This window comes from Oncorhynchus tshawytscha, linkage group LG06, assembly GCF_018296145.1.
Source record: "Oncorhynchus tshawytscha isolate Ot180627B linkage group LG06, Otsh_v2.0, whole genome shotgun sequence".
NCBI classification, from domain to species: domain Eukaryota; kingdom Metazoa; phylum Chordata; class Actinopteri; order Salmoniformes; family Salmonidae; genus Oncorhynchus; species Oncorhynchus tshawytscha.
This window is the reverse complement of record NC_056434.1, coordinates 75,982,869-76,004,276: the sequence shown is the minus strand read 5'-3', so window position 1 is coordinate 76,004,276 and position 21,408 is coordinate 75,982,869. Positions and strand designations below refer to the sequence as shown.

At 43.2% G+C, this 21,408-nt stretch overlaps 1 protein-coding gene across 5 annotated transcripts in view; it reads left to right on the top strand.

Annotated features, from left to right (window-relative positions):
* The window catches only part of LOC112253101 (ankyrin-3), a 144,537-nt gene extending 132,682 nt beyond the window's left edge, over positions 1–11,855 (top strand). For all 5 annotated transcript variants that reach the window (XM_042323627.1, XM_024425034.2, XM_024425032.2 and 2 more), the window contains 9 exons: positions 135–266; positions 2,062–2,205; positions 5,437–6,346; positions 6,606–6,792; positions 7,111–7,188; positions 7,683–7,766; positions 7,949–8,074; positions 8,968–9,038; positions 9,907–11,855. In XM_042323627.1, coding sequence (XP_042179561.1) covers positions 135–266; positions 2,062–2,205; positions 5,437–6,346; positions 6,606–6,792; positions 7,111–7,188; positions 7,683–7,766; positions 7,949–8,074; positions 8,968–9,018 — 1,712 coding nt within the window. In that variant the 3' untranslated portion in view covers positions 9,019–9,038; positions 9,907–11,855. The remainder of the gene's footprint in view (positions 1–134; positions 267–2,061; positions 2,206–5,436; positions 6,347–6,605; positions 6,793–7,110; positions 7,189–7,682; positions 7,767–7,948; positions 8,075–8,967; positions 9,039–9,906) is intronic.
* The last annotated feature ends 9,553 nt before the right edge of the window (positions 11,856–21,408 follow it).

Below are 21,408 nucleotides of genomic sequence, written 5' to 3'. Positions count from 1 at the left end.
CAGGAAGGCAGTGAGTTGCTGAGCAACAGCCTTCTCTAAAATTTTTGAGAGGAATGGAAGATTCGATATAGGCCGATAGTTTACTGATAACTAGTAACTGATGTGATGTAATGTGCTTTTTGATGTGTTTGCAGAGCTAGCTCGGGAAATGGACTTTTCTGTCGACGAGATCAACCACATCCGAGTGGAGAACCCCAACTCCCTGACAGCGCAGAGCTTCATGCTACTAAAGAAATGGGTCAGCCGGGACGGTAAAAACGCAACGAGTGAGTGTCCCTCTTTCTCCCAAAAGTATTTATACCCCCTGTGACTTTCTATTAACAGTTATTATATCACGTCTCACTCTATTGCACTTGTATGATTGTGTACCACAGAGCTTCACAACCCGGTTTCATCCCACTCTCCTTCTGAACACTCTCTCTCTAGCTTAATTTGTATCATACATAGTAAATTACATTCTGAGATGACTTACAGTACCAGTCAAAAGTTTGGACACACCTACTCATTCAAGGGTTATTTTTAATTTGTATTATTTTCTACATTGTAGAATAATAGTGAAGACATCCGAACTATGAAATAACACATATATAATCATGTAGTAACCAAAAAAGTGTTGAACAAATCAAATATATTTTAGATTCTTTAAAGTAGCCACCGTTTGCCTTGATGAAAGCCTGTCACTCTCTTGGCATTTTCTCAACCAGCGTCATGAGGAATGCTTTTCCAACAGTCTTGAAGGAGTTCCCACATATGCTAAGCACTTGTTGACTGCTTTTCCTTCGCTCTGTGGTCCAACTCATCCCAAACCATCTCAATTGGGTTGGGGTTGGGTGATTGTAGAGACCAGGTCATCTGATGCAGCACTCCATCACTCTCCTTCTTGGTCAAATAGCCAAAGTCTGTAGGTGTGTTGGGTCATTGTCCTGTTGAAAAACAAATGATAGTCCCAGTAAGGGCAAATCAGATGGGATGGCGTATCGCTGTAGAATGCTGTGGTAGCCATGCTAGTTATGTGTGCCTTGAATTATAAATAAATCACCAACACCATCACACCTGCTCCTCCATGGTTCACGGTGGGAACCACACATGCAGAGATCATCCCTTCACCTACTCTCACAAAGACATGCCGATTGGAACCAAAAATCTCATCTGACAGAAGGACAGATTTTCACAGATCTAATGTCCATTGCTCGTGTTTCTTGGCCCAAGCAAGTCTCTTCTTATTATTGGCGTCCTTTAGTAGTGGTTTCTTTGCAGAAATTCGACCATGAAGGCCTGATTCACACAGTCTCCTCTGAACAATTGATGTTGAGATGTCTGTTACTTGAACTCTGAAGCATTCATTTGGGCCGAAATCTGAGGTGCAGTTAACTCTAATGAACTTATCCTCTGCAGCAGAGATAACTCTGGTTCTTCCTTTCCTGTGGCAGTCCTCATGAGAGCCAGTTTCATTATAGCGCTAGATGGTTTTTGCGACTGCATTTGAAGAAGCTTGAAAAGTTCTTGACATTTTCCAGATTGACCTTCATGTTTTAAAGTAATGATGGACTGTCGTTTCTCTTTGCATCTCAAATATAAAATATATTTTGATCCGTTTAAACACTTTTTTGGTTACTACATGATTCCATATGTGTTATTTCATAGTTTTCATGTCTTCACTATTATTCTACGATGTAGAAAATAGTAAACATTAAGAAAAACAGTTGAAGGAGTAGGTGTGTCCAAACTTTTTACTGGTACTGTGTGTAGAAGCAGAATGGCCTCTATGTTTATTAAGATTCCAACAGCTGCATATGAAGTCACCTATCCTTGTCATGCTCCAACATTATTTTAGAACAACTAAGTACATTATGTTCAGTACAGGAAAAGGACATTTTACCTATTTTCCTGGTACAAGAGAAGAGGACAACGGCAATCTTCTTTCCGTCTCCACACACTGCAGTGTGATAGTAAACTATTTATATTGATTACCTCGCGCGTATTGTACAAACAACTGCCATATTGTACAATAGTGTCTTGTCTTTGTTTGACTGACTTTCGGGTGGTCTGTTTTTCTTACAGCGGATGCCTTAACTGGAGTGCTGACCAAAGTCAATCGGATGGATATTGTGACTTTACTGGAGGGGCCGATATTTGACTATGGTAACATTTCAGGCACGAGAAGTTTTGCCGATGATAACGCTGTTTACCTGGATCAGGCTGATGGTAAAGTTTAGCTCCATCTAGCTGACCTCTTACCTCTGCTGCCACTCTTTTGTTTTTGCATTAGAACTGTAGCAAAAATAAGAACAAATTGCCTGGCTATACTATTGAATGCAATTTGCCTATAGAGACTACAGTACCCTATCTTAGATAGGGTGATGTATGACCCTTCGTTTTATGGCTTTATTTCCAGCTTGAGTATACCCATTTTCTGACATGCACTCAAATGAGTGTGAGGAAATGTTAGCATGCAGAGTACCATGGGTTCACTTTCAGGAAATTGATTATAATTCACGTTATGAAATGACTGGGTTACTATTAAATTGACATCAACCCTGATGATGAAGGCAGCATGTCAAACCCAAAATGTTTCTAAAGAGGTCTTAATTGCCATGACCCGATCACCACTTTGATATTATTTAAGCCCTCTAAAAATGCATTTGCATTTGTGCATGAAGGATTTTGAAAGATGAATTGATGGCAAACACTAAAACAATCCATGATGCTAACCAGGTGCATTCTGTAAGACACTGCTTTTACCTGATTACCTTGTACCTTTAACAGGACACTACTGTTTACACACCTTTGTTCCCTAATGCATGGAGTAGCCATAGACTCAACTGTCTGAATTCATCAATACCTCTAGATCTGTTTAGTTCTCTAGTCTCCAGTACCTCCAGTTCCTCTGAGCCATCCCTGGATAGAATGACAGAGCTTCCTCCTCTGTGAAACCAGACTACCTTCCTCCCCTCATGCTCTCGTCCATCGCCACAGCCCAACCTCCAGGGCAGCTTATAACAGCTCTTAAGCGCTTATTAAGAGTCTTGTGCTGTCATCTCTGCTCTTCCCAATCCCTTTTCCTTCCCTGTTTCCTAATCTCTCAAAATCACCTCTGTCCTCTCATTCATAATTGTCTCGTGTTGCTAACACGTTTTAGTATTTTGTTAGATTTTTTTTGTATGTCTTTGTTTCTCTTTAATCGTCTTTCCTCACCTGTAGCATGTTTTCTTGTTCCTGAGAGCTCCTCCATCTCTTCATTCCCAGTTTCTCCCTCGATTGAGAAATTGAGAATCATTCCCTCAACCCTGATTCCCCCTTGGTCTTGCAGACCTCCACACCCCACTCCCTTACTAAGTCCACACCCCCACATCGTCCATTATCTCCCAGCCGATCCCCAAGTTAATGGTCCTCTGTCTTACTTATAGACTAGAGACCTTTATGGACCAGAGGCCTCAGCAGACCTTTATCCCCGTCCCCACCGCCTGATCCAGCAACCTCTCCTCTTCCATGTCTCCTTCTCGACCCCCAGTCTTCAACTCTTCAACCCACTGGGGACCCCAGTCAACCCACACACCTGTCCTCTACTCCTATACCCCAGCTAATTCCCTCACCTCCTGCTCAGTCACCAAGTCTTAAACCTACTGGGGACGCCTCAGCCCTCTCCTCTACTCCCACCCCCCAGCTGTCTCCCGATGTGACCCCATGCCGGTCCCAATTTCCCCCTTCGTCCCACCCCATCTCCTTTGCCATCCTCCCCCTAATATCAGCTGCAGGGTCTCACTGCCCTAGTCCTGGCCCTTCCTCCCATCCATTCCCAGTCCCCCTTTCCTGTGTGTCAGTGTCCCCGTGTGTCTCCCGTACCTTCTTCTCCTCTCCCTTGAGTTGGCATTGACACCTCTATCCTGGAAATATGAATCTAGGCCCCCTCACCTCTCTTCTTTTATCTTTCTGTGTGAGCATGACTGAACACGCACTCAAATGTTAACTAATAAAACCCACTCATCGCACATATGCAAATCGTATTCCTGGCATGCCTCACATACACTACCGTTCAAACGGTAAGTTTGGGGTCACTTATAAATGTCCTTGTTTTTGAAAGAAAATTTTAAAAAAAATGTCCTTTAAAATAACATCAAATTGATCCAAAATACAGTGTAGACATTGTTAATGTTGTAAATGACTGTTGTCGCTGGAAACGGCTGATTTGTTATGGAATATCTACATAGGTGTACAGAGGCCCATTATCAGCAACCATCACTCCTGTGTTCCAATGGCACGTTGTGTTAGCTAATCCAAGTTTATAATTTTAAAAGACTAATTGATCATTAGAAAACCCTTTTGCAATTATGTTAGCACAGCTGAAAACTGTTGTTCTGATTAAATATGCAATAAAACTGTCCTTCTGTAGACTAGTTGAGTATCTGGAGCACCAGCATTTGTGGGTTCGATTACAGGCTTAAAATGGCCAGAAACAAAGCACTTTCTTCCGAGATTCATCAGTCTATTCTTGTTCTGAGAAATGAAGGCTATTCAATGCGAGAAATTGCCAATAAACTGAAGATCTGGTACAATGCTGCGTACTACTCCCTTCACAGAACAGCGCAAACTGGCTCTAACCAGTATAGAAAGTGGAGTGGGAGTTTCAGGGGAAAGTCCTTTGTTTCTGGGCATTTTGAGCCTGTAATCGAACCCACAAATGCTGGTGCTCCAGATACTCAACTAGTCTACAGAAGGCCAGTTTTATTTCTTCTTTAATAAGCACAACAGTTTTCATCTGTGCTAACATAATTGCAAAAGGGTTTTCTAATGATCAATTAGCCTTTTAAAATGATAAACTTGGATTAGCTAACACAATGTGCCAATAGAACACAAGTGATGGTTGCTGATAATGGGCCTCTGAACGCACATGTAGATATTCCATAAAAAATAGTAATTTACAACATTAACAATGTCTACGCTGTATTTCTGATCAATTTGATTATTTTTAATGGACAAAAAAATTGCTTTTCTTTCAAAAGCAAGGACATTTCTAAGAGTCCACAAACTTTTGAACGGTTGTGTATATAATTTATTTATGTTTTCTTATCTCATCTCAAAGGCTGCATATGAATTCATCCCTTTAACAGAAGAAAGTAAACTTGTCATAAAACTGTTCAAAGCTGCCACGGACAAAAGTATTGATCGTTTTAAATAAATATATTTAGTTTTATCACAATTTTACCTTGAGTTTCTCTAAGATAGCTCTCAAGTGAATCAAAAGTGCTGAATATTGTGCTGGTGATTGTGACACCAGTGTCCCCTCTGAGTGTCACCACAATTAGTGGGTGTTTTTCGTTGCATGCTCTATTATCCGTCTCTGTGCATTTGTCCATGTCACTCAGTCCATGTGGTGTGTGTTTTATGTGGGATTTCTTGTGTCAAGTGCTTCCATGTGCTTATATCATCTCCCAACAGATTATCACAGCATCCTAGCGGAGCTGCAATCCCCAGTCCAACTGCACTCTGACCCTCCCTTCACGGAGTTCCACTCTGAACCCCCTACCCTCACCATCGACCCCATCCCTGTCCAGCTCCACCCACACCCCCCTACCCTCATCCTCACCCAGTCTGAGCCCTGGACTGGCCACATGGAGCCTAGTGTGGAGCCTGACACCTCCACTAGAACCCACCTTAGGCCCTGGGAGCTGTCCCTGTCCATTCACACCCTTCACTTAGATCCCACCGCTGCCACCAACACAGGAATGGCTGAAGGTGACCAGGTGCTGATGGTACAAGTGGAAGAAGAGAAAAAGGAAGTGGACATAAGCCTCCAACAGCAGGAGGACAGCAGACAGACAGGGGCATCAGCGGTGGAGGCTGAGGACGTCGTAAAGGGAGGTGGTGAGGAAGGGGTAGAGGTGGGTGAGATGGCAGAAGAGGGGGATAAAGTGGTAGAAGCAAAGATCGGGGCTAAGTTAGCGGAAGAGGGGACTAAGGTGAGGGTGGAGGGGGGTAAGGCAGTAGAGAATGGGGCTGAGGTAGTGGAAGAAGAGGGTGCATATCTCTCCCCCCAGGCCTGGGCTGAGGCATTGGGGGAGCAGGGTGTGTCTGGTTCCACCGAGGAAGAGGATGGAGACGAAGACGAGAAGACAGAAGATAAGTTCAAGTCGCTGTTGGAGGATATTCATTTGGAGGAAGGCTCAGAGGAGGAGGACGAGGAAATGACGGAGGCCAGGGTTCAGGAGATTCTTAGTCAGGTGCAACAGGCAGAAAAAGACGTGTGTTCACTTCCAGGTTGGCACAGTGACACATCCAGCGTCAACGTGGAGCCCCCCACACCCGGCCGCAGTGTGAGCTCAGACCTGCTAGACCGCCAGGAAAATAGGTACACAAAACTAAATTATTCCATCACAGTTATGGATTAAGGATAAATACACTTTCATGTATATCTACAACTGGGATTTAATATCTTCGCCTTAGTCTTTCTGCCTTCGTCACAATTTATTCATTCAATTTGATACCAATTCCATCCTATTCTCAATCTAACTCTTTATCAATGTTGATCTCAATCATAATCCTAAACCATTCAATTGAGATTTAATCTCAGTCTCAAATTGACCCTTTTTCCTAATCTCTCCCCACAGCCAGGAGAACTCCAGTGACTCCATCACCTCTTCCTCTAGAGGAGAGCTAGCGAGGTCTAGGCACAATGGCGATAACACGGAGCTACCACCTCAGGACGGGTCACTTCCTGTATCGCAGGACTCAGCCAACGGAAGAACTGGACGTGGGAAGGAAGAAGGCACGCTTGTATCTGAGAGGAAAGTCCAGGTAATTGCAAAGACTATGCAGGATAGTGTACTGTAAATGTTTTTTTTTAGAATGTGTGTCTACTACAGTGAATACTACTCATCAGGTGCATCACTGTTCCCTTTTTACAGTGACACATGAAGTGGATGTCTATACTTTCAAATCAACTGTAAATTTAACTGGACCAATTTTTCCAGATGTGCCATTGTTTATTTTTGTAGGTGTTAGAAGAAAGATCCTTGGGATTGTGTGAAGCAAAAAAGATTCTCTACCACCTACGCATTTTGTGTTTCCATCCCCTTTTCAATATCTGTAATGTTACTTAACTGCATTCATCAGCAGCATTTTAGTGAGTCCGGCTCTGACGAGGAGCGGACTGTCACCACCAGGGTGTTTCGGCGCCGGGTCATTCTCAAGGTACCCTGCTGAGACTGGGTGAAGTTTGGTTTGGGTTGGCGGTAGATAGTTCATTTAACTTTGCCTCCTGGTGTGCAGTGGACTGGTGTGCAGTGGACTGGTGTGGCTCTCTTAACTGACAGCAAGCGGTGGGAGAAAAAGGAAACTCCTGAAATGTGTGTTTGTAAACAGTGTGTGTACAGTGTTTGAATGGTGTGCGTGCGAGCGTGTTAGTGTGTCCTGGCCTGGTAACCTGCTTTCATGGCTTGACTTTAAATCAAGGAACATTCTGTGTCTCACTGTTGCCTCTGTGATGCCATTTAAAGGGACACTTCACTTTGATTTTGCTTGACTCAACAACTCTTGGGGAATTCAAAGATATTCTCTCTTCTCTAGAGGTTTGCTTGCAGTTTGATGGTGCTGGTGATGTAAAGTGTGTTAATGGTTTGCTGTTACACTGGCTGAGGTGAATTTGGACCAGTTCTGATTGTAGTCCTAACCATGAACACTTACAGGGAGAACAGGCAAAGAATATTCCGGGCGAATCAGTGACAGAAGAACAGTTTACTGATGAAGACGGTAACATCATCACTAGAAAAGTAACTATCTGCCTTCACTCTGATTCACCCGTCTTCCTAAGAACACACCTCTGAATTATCATACCCACCTCCTCTAAACTCTCCTCCCAAAATGACCTAAACCCTCTCTTTGTGTTTGTGTGTGTATCTCGGTCATACTCTCTCCTTCTTGACCATGATCATTATCTCCCCCCATTTGCCAGGTCATCAGAAAGGTCATCCGCCGGGTGTCCACGCCCACGCCTGACGACCAGGGCGGGGACAGGGGGAGTTGGGACCGAGGAGACCCCTGGCCCTGCCCTTTCTTACTGGAGGAGGAGGAGTTAGAGGTTGGCATGACGATGGAATAGGCTGCATATAGAGTTGCCCCAGGGGAGGTTCTAGGGTTCTGAGCCTGAACAGAAAACAGGCGGGTCAGAACCTTTGGACCTTAATTCAGTATGGGGTGCTGTGATCTGATGTGGAGTGCTGCGGCCAATGCTACCAGTGTGTGTATGTCTGTTTTGAGTGTCTGTGTGTTTGTGCGCATTCAATGGGTGCTCAGTGACTAGGATGTTGCCCCAGCTATTGTTGCAGGTTGACATTTATTGTCATGAGTCTTGTCCTGGAGGCAGAACTGAGGAACTTCCCTGTAGATAAGCCAGCTGCGAAGTCCAAATTGGCTATATTGTAAAAATGTATGGGGATAAAATGAGCTTTTTGGTCTTAATTTAAGGTTATGGTTAAGCATTAGGGTTAGCAGTGTGGTTAGGGTAAGGTTTAAAATCAGATTGTATGACATTGTGGCTGTGCCAGCTAGTGACCACTCTGTAGAGCTGCCTCCAGGGCAAGATAAATGATGTTAACTTGCGCTATTGTTTGTGGCCCACATTCAAATGGAGAACTGATTGTTCTGACATGAACCAGGTGCACACTGCCTCAACACTTTATTTTTTCTTGTTTCTGGTGATATAACTCCTCTGGGCTATTCTTTTATTTCCAGGAATTTGCCTCTAGTATGTTGTGTGCTTTCACTTCATGTTATCCTGCTAACTGTGTGTAATGCTAACATTTGCTTCTGTGGTGGGGTTTACTGCTTTCAGGTTGATGGTTTCAGGTTGCTATTGTTACAACATCTCACCTCTGGTCTAGCTGCACTCGGGTTGCTGTGTTGGGTTGCTGCTTGTCAGGATAGGATTCTGAGATTGGCTTTGCCTCACTCGTATGTGTATGTGTGTTTCAGCAAGGAGATGGAGCTAAAAGCAGGTCGGGAGAAAAGAAGCTTCAATCGTAGGGGTAGCTGTGCTCCACCAGGTACTTTACCAAGTAAAGTACTTTTCTCCCCCCACTTCTCTAATAAAATCATCATTTTTATACCCCACACTGTTCAGTGGTAGTGCTCAATATTTTCTGATCCATTCCATGTACATGTCTAAACCTGGTACAGCTCTGCTCCATTTCACTATACTTGTTCTGTTTTCCAATTTACATTCCTGCTCTGATTAATGTACTTCATTCTACTCCAAACAGTACACACACGCGAACAGACCTTCATGTTTCCAACTGAAAGTCTGACTCTTGTCTGTTTTGATTCTGGCTGCGGTTTGTCCTGTCAGCTGTGTGTGTGGGTGACTAGTCACAAAGGAAACATGGATGATGTTCAAAACACACCTATTGTCACACAAATACTCTCTCTAACTCTCTCTTTGTCCATTAACCCCCCCCCCCACAGGCCAGCTCATAGACAGCCCATTCTGTAGGAATTACATTACAAAGAGAGGTGGCTATCTGATTGGTTACTGTTAATCCCTGTAAGGTGTTGTTAACTATATGCATCAGTGAATTATTCAGTTTAAGCAAACCTGAGTAAAAAGAGTAGTGGCACTCTAATGAACTGTGGCTCAACTGATGATTTCCATGACAACCAGGGTGGCCATGACAATTGTAGCCCACAGACCTCTTGATGCTCTCTAGCATCGTCGAATGATTGCTCCCGTAGATTTGTGGGTGGCTTGCAAAATGGAACTTGTAAAAGTCAGTAAACTGAATTAGTAAAAACTAAGGGACTCGTAAGCATTAGTGAATGCATGGGCTATGTCCTCTATAATGGCTACCTTCTTTCAAACAGATGCCCAAAATGCTGTCAATATCTGATATATTGTAATATTTTCTTAATTTTCAGGTGTGCAGGAATTCTTCTCATCTGTTTCCAGGGCAGAAAGTTACAAACTGAAAAACTCAAGAAATTTCAGCCAGGACTTGATCCGTCTGATTTCAATATGAGCATGAAAATCTCACTCCCTGTCAATTGAGGGACCTGGAAGGTTCTCACCATGGAATCTGAATTCTAATTGTATGGCTCTCACTTCCTGTGGTCTATGGACCAGGAGAATTCTGCTTCCTGTTTGTGACTCGTAACGTGCCATTGGTGTCGTGAGAGCTTTTGAGGAGTATTGTGGTGACAGCAAAAAGGACTCCATCACAGAAAAACTACAGGTGCAACTGAACTTACACCTGTGACCAAAGATGGCACAAAAGCTCAATTCTAGTAGTAGGAGAAAGAAAATCAACAAAATTACACAAAACCTAGAGGAACACTTCTGATCCACCTCCAACACTCGCCTTATAGTTTTTTCTTGGACCCATAAATGTCAGGTTGTAAATTGCTGTGGGGTTTGTTTTCCTTTTTAAAACTAAAAATAATACACAGCTTTTTCCTGTATATAAATTACAATGTGTACAATAGAAAAATGATGAGTTACAGGATGATAATGCACAGGAGAGAACTTTACAAGTGCTTTCAACATTATTATCAAAATGGTTCCACTTTTAAGGAAGTTTTGAGTGTAACTTCACACGTTCTTGTATAATTCATTATTATAGCAGGTATAATGTTTGTATATGAAAAAAGCTGGTTAGATTTTAACAGAGGACATTTCCAGAAAATCTTCTGCAAATTTAAGTGATTCCTAAAAAGGGGATGTATCTAATTCTGCAAAAGCAGAGTACTCATATTTTCATGCATGCCGTTCACATTATTTTAAGTACAATTTTTACAAGTTTGCAAACACTGTATTAAAATGAGAATTAAAACCCTTTATCTGTGTACACATATAGTCCTTACATTTGTCACCAGTTTTATATTTGAAATGGAAAAAAAATACCATAAAAGCATTTATTGTGTCGGGGACTAGGAACAGTATGAAGAACATTTGTTCTATAGCTTCTTGAGGGTTTAATGTAGTCTACCGTTTGTCTATGTAAAACTGAACGGCAGCTTCTGCTGGCATTAGCATAAATGCTATGAGAAAGAAGTTATCTGAATGTATATGCTAGTAGACTGGCTCGCCGTAAAACTATAACTGTATTGTGTGTATTGGCTATAAGGTGTAGAGGTCTCTGTACGCTGTAAGACTGTTTGTAATCATTTTAGCGGTGTGTCATTTGGTTTTATGAAGGCTGCTGTGGTTTTAAAGAAAAGGTGTCATTTCCTTTTGGGCTTTGGTGAAGTACTTCCTTAAATTTAATCTACTCACATAAAGACATAAGACATTATTTGATTGTAGCTCTTAAAAGAATATGTATGACAAAAACACTGGATGGTCAAACGATTATTTAAGCATCAAATGAATTGTGTGATCTTTCTTGGCTTGAGAATCTGTATGCGGTGTCTAACTAGCATTCATTTGATAGCTCATTGGCGATTACGTTGCATTAGATCTTCTCTTTGTATTGGTTTGACTAAAGGCCCATGTAGTTAAAGTGTGGTGTTATTCTGGTGTGAAGGCTCAGACTTAGTGTAATGATGTTTATGCTGTGGACATGACAACCAAGTAAAGGACTTTATTTTTAGACAAGTGAAGTCATTTAGGGTATTGTATCATATCTCCCATCCTACATGTCAATCAGGGGGTAGAGGCTAATTTTATCAATTTTGTTTGATATGTGTTTTCACCTGAGCTAATTTTTCGATGTACAATTCTTACTAACAGAGTGAAGCCATTGAAATGTAACTATTCTAGCACTTTGGTTATTCAAAGTCTTCTTTTAGAGGCTATAGCAGTAATGACGCCACCACAATGTTTCAATTTAAAAACAAAATAACAAAATAAAAATGCATTGATTTTGCAATCAGTTGTTTCTGTTTTATCTTTGTGTTTGTTTATTTGATGTTGAATCTCTTATGTTTGGAAGAAATTCCAATGGATTGTCAAATGTTTAGGCTACGGGATAAGAGGTTGGTAGATCAAGTCAAATTTTATTGGCCACATACACGTTTATCTCTGATGTAATGTATGATTGAACAATTAGCTGGACACAAGAAGAGGTGGTACATCAATAACAAAATAACATTTTCAAAAATTGAAATCTTCTATAAAGTGTCTTTCTTTGCCCCGTTAATACAACACCACAGTGAAAACCTGCTATTAGCACATTCATTATCCTTTTAAAGAAGTTAGCCTGAATGCAGAAAAAATGGCAAAAATCAGTAGCCAAGCCAGAGATGAACACGTCTTTCTCAAACTATCATAGCCTTGGGTAGGTGGGGTGGGTTCTCAGGCTATAGTCTTTTCAGATCTACAAAACCCAAGAAGCCATCAAGAAGTGTCTATTATATGGGGACAGGCTGGAGGGGGTTTCCACTATTGTTAAATCCATGCCAGAAAGTGTGGCAGTGCACACTTTGGGAGAAGGGTGGAGAATTGGGACTCTGAGTTTATTTAAAATGTTGTCGCAGACATGACTGGTAAGATGATATAAGGGGTCATATTCAATCAAACCCACACTGCAGAAACATACTGTTTATGCATTGTGCCTTTTTGTTAGACTACTGTTGGATAAAGCTCAACATCAGTGGTTTTAGTTTCCCCCAGTAATATTGTCCACTTAATTGCAATATACTACACTTTTACTTTTCTTGATATACTTTTCTGTATCCTATGGCATCAATGAGCATTGGCACAAAATAAGACAGAGCTAGAGCTCTTCTTCTTCAATGAGGTTTAATGGCGGTTGGCATCCAATAAATGTTGCATTACCGCCACCTACTAGACTGGAGTATAACTCCCGTATACTTAGCATTTTTTTTTTTTATATCAACACGTTTTTTTTAATACAACAAATACTCTACAATCTAACACTACATTAATAATAAATACAGTACACCACTATATAAATCTATTTAGTCCTACTTCAGGCCAACAGCCTGAAAGGATGAGACACCACCACTTACTACACCCTGTAACTCTTCTGATGTCAAGTCTTGCACACCCAAATACCTCTCTGCAGCTGCCACCACAACCTCTATTTTCTGTGACTTATGTTCCACCCCTGCAGTACAGTTGATAACAATTACTACAGATGCCAAAAATCCAATATTATAGAAACATATCACTTGTTGGTTTATCCCCATGTACTCCTCTCAGGATCCCTCCCCTTGACCCATCTTCAAATCAAATCAAATCAAATTTTATTTGTCACATACACATGGTTAGCAGATGTTAATGCGAGTGTAGCGAAATGCTTGTGCTTCTAGTTCCGACAATGCAGTAATAACGAACAAGTAATCTAACTAACAATTCCAAAAAACGACTGTCTTATACACAGTGTAAGGGGATAAAGAATATGTACATAAGGATATATGAATGAGTGATGGTACAGAGCAGCATAGGCAAGATACAGTAGATGGTATCGAGAACAGTATATACATATGAGATGAGTGTGTAAACAAAGTGGCATAGTTAAAGTGGCTAGTGATACATGTATTACATAAGGATGCAGTCGATGATATAGAGTACAGTATATACGTATGCATATGAGATGAATAATGTAGGGTAAGTAACATTATATAAGGTAGCATTGTTTAAAGTGGCTAGTGATATATTTACATCATTTCCCATCAATTCCCATTATTAAAGTGGCTGGAGTTGAGTCAGTGTCATTGACAGTGTGTTGGCAGCAGCCACTCAATGTTAGTGGTGGCTGTTTAACAGTCTGATGGCCTTGAGATAGAAGCTGTTTTTCAGTCTCTCGGTCCCAGCTTTGATGCACCTGTACTGACCTCGCCTTCTGGATGACAGCGGGGTGAACAGGCAGTGGCTCGGGTGGTTGATGTCCTTGATGATCTTTATGGCCTTCCTGTAGCATCGGGTGGTGTAGGTGTCCTGGAGGGCAGGTAGTTTGCCCCCGGTGATGCGTTGTGCAGACCTCACTACCCTCTGGAGAGCCTTACGGTTGAGGGCGGTGCAGTTGCCATACCAGGCGGTGATACAGCCCGCCAGGATGCTCTCGATTGTGCATCTTTAGATGTTTGTGAGTGCTTTTGGTGACAAGCCGAATTTCTTCAGCCTCCTGAGGTTGAAGAGGCGCTGCTGCGCCTTCTTCACGATGCTGTCTGTGTGAGTGGACCAATTCAGTTTGTCTGTGATGTGTATGCTGAGGAACTTAAAACTTGCTACCCTCTCCACTACTGTTCCATCGATGTGGATGGGGGGGGGTGTTCCCTCTGCTGTTTCCTGAAGTCCACAATCATCTCCTTAGTTTTGTTGACGTTGAGTGTGAGGTTATTTTCCTGACACCACACTCCGAGGGCCCTCACCTCCTCCCTGTAGGCCGTCTCGTCGTTGTTGGTAATCAAGCCTACCACTGTTGTGTCGTCCGCAAACTTGATGATTGAGTTGGAGGCGTGCGTGGCCACGCAGTCGTGGGTGAACAGGGAGTACAGGAGAGGGCTCAGAACGCACCCTTGTGGGGCCCCAGTGTTGAGGATCAGCGGGGAGGAGATGTTGTTGCCTACCCTCACCACCTGGGGGCGGCCCGTCAGGAAGTCCAGTACCCAGTTGCACAGGGCGGGGTTGAGACCCAGGGTCTCGAGCTTGATGACGAGCTTGGAGGGTACTATGGTGTTGAATGCCGAGCTGTAGTCGATGAACAGCATTCTCACATAGGTATTCCTCTTGTCCAGATGGGTTAGGGCAGTGTGCAGTGTGGTTGAGATTGCATCGTCTGTGGACCTATTTGGGCGGTAAGCAAATTGGAGTGGGTCTAGGGTGTCAGGTAGGGTGGAGGTGATATGGTCCTTGACTAGTCTCTCAAAGCACTTCATGATGACGGATGTGAGTGCTACGGGGCGGTAGTCGTTTAGCTCAGTTACCTTAGCTTTCTTGGGAACAGGAACAATGGTGGCCCTCTTGAAGCATGTGGGAACAGCAGACTGGTATAGGGATTGATTGAATATGTCCGTAAACACACCGGCCAGCTGGTCTGCGCATGCTCTGAGGGCGCGGCTGGGGATGCCGTCTTGGCCTGCAGCCTTGCGAGGGTTAACACGTTTAAATGTCTTACTCACCTCGGCTGCAGTGAAGGAGAGACCGCATGTTTTCGTTGCAGGCCGTGTCAGTGGCACTGTATTGTCCTCAAAGCGGGCAAAAAAGTTATTTAGTCTGCCTGGGAGCAAGACATCCTGGTCCGTGACTGGGCTGGATTTCTTCCTGTAGTCCGTGATTGACTGTAGACCCTGCCACATGCCTCTTGTGTCTGAGCCGTTGAATTGAGATTCTACTTTGTCTCTGTACTGGCGCTTAGCTTGTTTGATAGCCTTGCGGAGGGAATAGCTGCACTGTTTGTATTCAGTCATGTTACCAGACACCTTGCCCTGATTAAAAGCAGTGGTTCGCGCTTTCAGTTTCACACGAATGCTGCCATCAATCCACGGTTTCTGGTTAGGGAATGTTTTAATCGTTGCTATGGGAACGACATCTTCAACGCACGTTCTAATGAACTCGCACACCGAATCAGCATATTCGTCAATATTGTTATCTGACGCAATACGGAACATATCCCAGTCCACGTGATGGAAGCAGTCTTGGAGTGTGGAGTCAGCTTGGTCGGACCAGCGTTGGACAGACCTCAGCGTGGGAGCCTCTTGTTTTAGTTTCTGTCTGTAGGCAGGGATCAACAAAATGGAGTCGTGGTCAGCTTTTCCGAAAGGGGGCGGGGCAGGGCCTTATATGCGTCGCGGAAGTTAGAGTAACAATGATCCAAGGTCTTTCCACCGCTGGTTGCGCAATCGATATGCTGATAAAATTTAGGGAGTCTTGTTTTGAGATTAGCCTTGTTAAAATCCCCAGCTACAATGAATGCAGCCTCCAGATAAATCATTTCCAGTTTGCAGAGAGTTAAATAAAGTTCGTTCAGAGCCATCGATGTGTCTGCTTGGGGGGATATATACGGCTGTGATTATAATCGAAGAGAATTCTCTTGGTAGATAATGCGGTCTACATTTGATTGTGAGGAATTCTAAATCAGGTGAACAGAAGGATTTTAGTTCCTGTATGTTTCTTTCATCACACCATGTCACGTTGGCCATAAGGCATACGCCCCCGCCCCTCTTCTTACCAGAAAGATGTTTGTTTCTGTCCGCGCGATGCGTGGAGAAATCCGCTGGCTGCACCGCCTCGGATAGCGTCTCTCCAGTGAGCCATGATTCCGTGAAGCAGAGAACGTTACAGTCTCTGATGTCCCTCTGGAATGCTACCCTTGCTCGGATTTCATCAACCTTGTTGTCAAGAGACTGGACATTGGCAAGAAGAATGCTAGGGAGTGGTGCACGGTGTGCCCGTCTCCGGAGTCTGACCAGAAGACCGCCTCGTTTCCCTCTCTTTCGGAGTCATTTTTTTGGGTCGCTGCATAGGATCCACTCCGTTGTCCTGTTTGTAAGGCAGAACACAGGATCCGCGTCGCGAAAAACATATTCTTGGTCGTACTGATGGTGAGTTGACGCTGATCTTATATTCAGTAGTTCTTCTCGACTGTATGTAATGAAACCTAAGATGACCTGGGGTACTAGTGTAAGAGATAACACGTAAAAAATTAAAAAAAACTGCATAGTTTCCTAGGAACGCGAAGCGAGGCGGCCATCTCTGTCGGCGCCGGAAGTAACTTCTTCCTCTATTTTCTTCACTGCCTCAGCATATGACAACTTCTGCTCTTCTCTAACCCTGGAAACATCAACCTGCCTCTCTTGCACTGGACATTTCTGATCCCCAGCCCCATGGGGCACCCCTACCACTACTTTCCCCAATGCTACACATTCCTTTGTCTCATTCTCTTCTGCACACTTCTCACACCTAGGAACCTCCCTCCTACACACTGTAGCTACATGCCCATAAGCTTAACACCTGTAACAACGTAATGTAGTCGGCACAAAAGCTCGTACAGGATAACTTATACAGGTGAAGTTGGACGTTTACATACACTTAGGTTGGAGTCATTAGAACTAGTTTTTCAACCACTCCACAAATGTCTTGTTAATTAACAAACTATAGTTTTGACAAGTCGGTTAGGACATCTACTTTGTGCATGACACAAGTCATTTTTCCAACAATTGTTTACTGACAGATTATTTAACTTAATTCACTGTATCACAATTCCAGTGGGTCAGAAGTTTACATACACTAAGTTGAAAATGATGTCATGGCTTTAGAAGCTTCTGATAGGCTAATTGACATCACTTGAGTCAATTGGAGGTGTACCTGTGGATGTATTTCAAGGCCTACCTTCAAGCCCTCTTTGCTTTACAATATGGGAAAATGAAAAGAAATCAGCCAAGACCTCTGAAAAAACATTGTAGACCTCCACAAGTCTGGTTTATCATTGGGAGCCATTTCCAAATGCCTAAAGGTACCACGTTCATCTGTACAAATAATAGTACGCAAGTATAAACACATGGGACCACGCAGCCGTCATACCGCTCAGGAAGGAGATGCATTATGTCTCCTAGAGATGAACGTACTTTGGTGCGAAAAGTGAAAATCAATCCCAGAACAACAGCAAAGGACCTTGTGAAGATGCTGGAGGAAACGGGTACAAAAGTATCTACAGTGGGGAGAACAAGTATTTGATACACTGCCGATTTTGCAGGTTTTCCTACTTACAAAGCATGTAGAGGTCTGTAATTTTTATCATAGGTACACTTCAACTGTGAGAGACGGAATCTAAAACAAAAATCAATAAAATCACATTGTATGATTTAAGTAATTAATTTGCATTTTATTGCATGACATAAGCATTTGATCACCTACCAACAAGTAAGAATTCCGGCTCTCACAGACCTGTTAGTTATTCTTTAAGAATCCTGCTTGTTCTCCACTCATTACCTGTATTAACTGCCCCTCTTTGAACTCGTTACCTGCACAAAAGACACCTATCCACACACTCAATCAAACAGACTCCAACCTCTCCACAATGGCCAAGACCAGAGAGGGTGTAAGGACATCAGGGATAAAATTGTAGACCTGCACAAGGCTGGGATGGGCTACAGGACAATAGGCAAGCAGCTTGGTGAGAAGGCAACAACTGTTGGTGCAATTATTAGAAAATGGAAGAAGTTCAAGATGACGGTCAATCACCCTCGGTCTGGGGCTCCATGCAAGATCTCACCTCGTGGGGCATCCATGATCATGAGGAAGGTGAGGGATCAGCCCAGAACTACACGGCAGGACCTGGTCATTGACCTGAAGAGAGCTGGGATCACAGTCTCAAAGAAAACCATTAGTAACGCACTACGCCGTCATGGATTAAAATCCTGCAGCGCACGCACGGTCCCCCTGCTCAAGACAGCACATGTCTAGGCCCGTCTGAAGTTTGCCAATGACCATCTGGATGATACAGAGGAGGAATGGGAGAAGGTCATGTGGTCTGATGAGACAAAAATAGAGCTTTTTGGTCTAAACTCCACTTGCTGTGTTTGGAGGAATAGAAGGATGAGTACAACCCCAACAACACCATCCCAACCGTAAAGCATGGAGGTTGAAACATCATTCTTTGGGGATGCTTTTCTGCAAAGGGGACAGGACGACTGTACCGTATTGAGGGGAGGATGGATGGGGCCATGTATCGCGAGATCTTGGCCAACAACCTCCTTTCCTCAGTAAGAGCATTGAAGATGGGTCATGGCTGGGTCTTCCAGCATGACAACGACCTGAACCACACAGCCAGGGCAACTAAGGAGTGGCTCCGTAAGAAGTGGCCTAGCCAGTCTCCAGACCTGAACCCAATAGAAAATCTTTGGAGGGAGCTGAAAGTCCGTATTGCCCAGCGACAGCCCCGAAACCTGAAGGATCTGGAGAAGGTCTGTATGGAGGAGTGGGCCAAAATCCCTGCTGCAGTGTGTGCAAACCTGGTCAAGAACTACAGGAAACGTATGATCTCTGTAATTGCAAACAAAGGTTTCTGTACCAAATATTAAGATCTGCTTTTCTGATGTATCAAATACTTATTTCATGCAATAAAATGCAAATTAATTACTTAAAAATCATACAATGTGATTTTCTGGATTTTTGTTTTAGATTCCATCTCTCACAGTTGAAGTGTACCTATGATAAAAATGACAGATCTCTACATGCTTTTTGCAAGTAGGAAAACCTGCAAAATCGGCAATGTATCAAATACTTGTTCTCCCCACTGTATATCCACAGTAAAACGAGTCCTATATGACATATCCGGAAAGGCCGGAAGGAAGAAACCACTGCTCCAAAACCACCATTAAAAAAAGAGACTACGGTTTGCAGCAGCAACATGGGGACAAAGATTGTACTTTTTGGAGAAATATCCTCTGGTCTGATGAAACAAAAATATAACTGTTTGGCCAGGAAAATTATATGGATATATTGAAGCAACATCTCAAGACATCAGTCAGGAAGTTAAAGCTTGGTCACAAATGGGTCTTCCAAATGGACAATGACCCCAAGCATACTTCCAAAGTTGTGGCAAAATGGCTTCAGGACAACAAAGTCAAGGTATATTAGTGGCCATCACAAAGCCCTGACCTCAATCCTATAGAAAATTTGTTGGCAGAACTGAAAAACGTGTGCGAGCAAGGAGGCCTACAAACCTGACTCCGTTACACCAGCTCGGTCAGGAGGAATGGGCCAAATTCACCCAAATTATTGTGGGAAGCATGTGGAAGGCTAGCTGAAACGTTTGACCCAAGTTAAACAATTTAAAGGCAACGCTACCAAATACTAATTGAGTGTATGTAAACTTCTGACCCACTGGGAAAGTGATGAAAGAAATTAAAGTCTAAATAAATCACTCTCTACTATTATTCTGACATTTCACATTCTTAAAATAAAGTGGTGATCCTGACTTACTTAAGACTGGGAATTTGTACTAGGATTAAATGTCAGGAATTGTGAAAAACTGAGTTTAAATGCATTTGGCTAAGATGTATGTAAACTTCCGACTTCAACTGTATATCCCAACATCACTTTGTCGGGGAAAGACTCAACCTCAAAACTCAAAAGAAGTGACAATGACTCTGTTTCACCACTCACGCCACCCTGTCCGCGTCACACCAAACGACGTGCATCACAACCACCGTGAATCTTCCCCTTCAGTTGGTCTGCTTTCACATTTACCGCTACCACAGCAATCACTCCTCTCAATGGCGCCCTTTTCTTGAGAGCAAAACAATTCAAATGTCTTGCCCCCATTAACACTGAGCGCCTGGCTCCCTCTGACCAGCAGAAACACATACAATTATCACAAGATCACTTCTCGTTACCCTCACCGATTCCACAGCACCCACCTCTGTTTTCACCCACCCTGAAACCGCAAATGGATCAGCCAAAAGGCAAGGGTCGACTTTTTCCAAAAACGTTCCCCCTCCGGTCACAAACTCATGTTTATCCCGACCCTCGGTGCAAGCCTCGGGCTCCAAGAACTTCCCCACTACCTACCACCTCCGATACCTTTCCCTCATTCACTTTAATTTCTCCTGTCTTCAACTCACTCTGCTTACACTTTCTACCATTCTTCTTTAACAAACCATCTCCTTATTTTCAGCCATTTTTTTTAACCGATTCAAGCTCACCCTCTGCCCCTCTCTCTTAGACCCTATGCCTCTCTTCTCCCCTCCATTCCTCCTCCCTACTCGAAGTATAACTCTTCTCATGATAATACTGCACTCCTCCTGACATACATCTTCTTCTTGCCTTGTCAAGGGGCGCAATTTAACCAGCTGTCACAATCTCCGTTACAATCAACATGAACCCCTCGGGATGAAGCGCTTGCATCCCACCTGTAAAAAGCAGCTGCTTTGTCTTGATGTTCTTCTTTATCAATATCTACCACGCTTTTCCATTTCAAACAAGCGCGTTTTTTTCCCACAGAGCTATCTCCACATGGTGACGCTATTTTAACACGCGTTTGGTTGAAACCCAGAGCAAGGTCACACCAAAGATATAACTAACCAGATAGTTAATCCGTGTCGTTTTCAATGGGAGCAAATTACGCATAGCACAAACAAGTGTGTGGGCAGAGCCAAGGACGAGCAAGTTAGCGAAATCCTATTGGTGCGTTCTAGCATGTATTTGCATAGTTTCATTAGCGAACGACTTTATCTTTGAAGTGCGCGTGTGCAGTAACTAAATTCACCCTTGCACTCCTTGCAATTAAACAAAAAAGGGATCACGTTTACAAAACGTAGTGTACTCTGTTCGTAACATATTTTAGTTTTTCGAACAGAAACTGAATTGAAATCGGGCTTTTGTTCGATGAAAAAATCAGCAGCCACTCAGTCCAGTTCCATCTCGCTCACTGCCGGCTACTGGGCTTCATCTCCTCGCCATATTTGGTGGGTAGTGGAAATACCATACGGATGCTTCAGATTTATACATCCGGT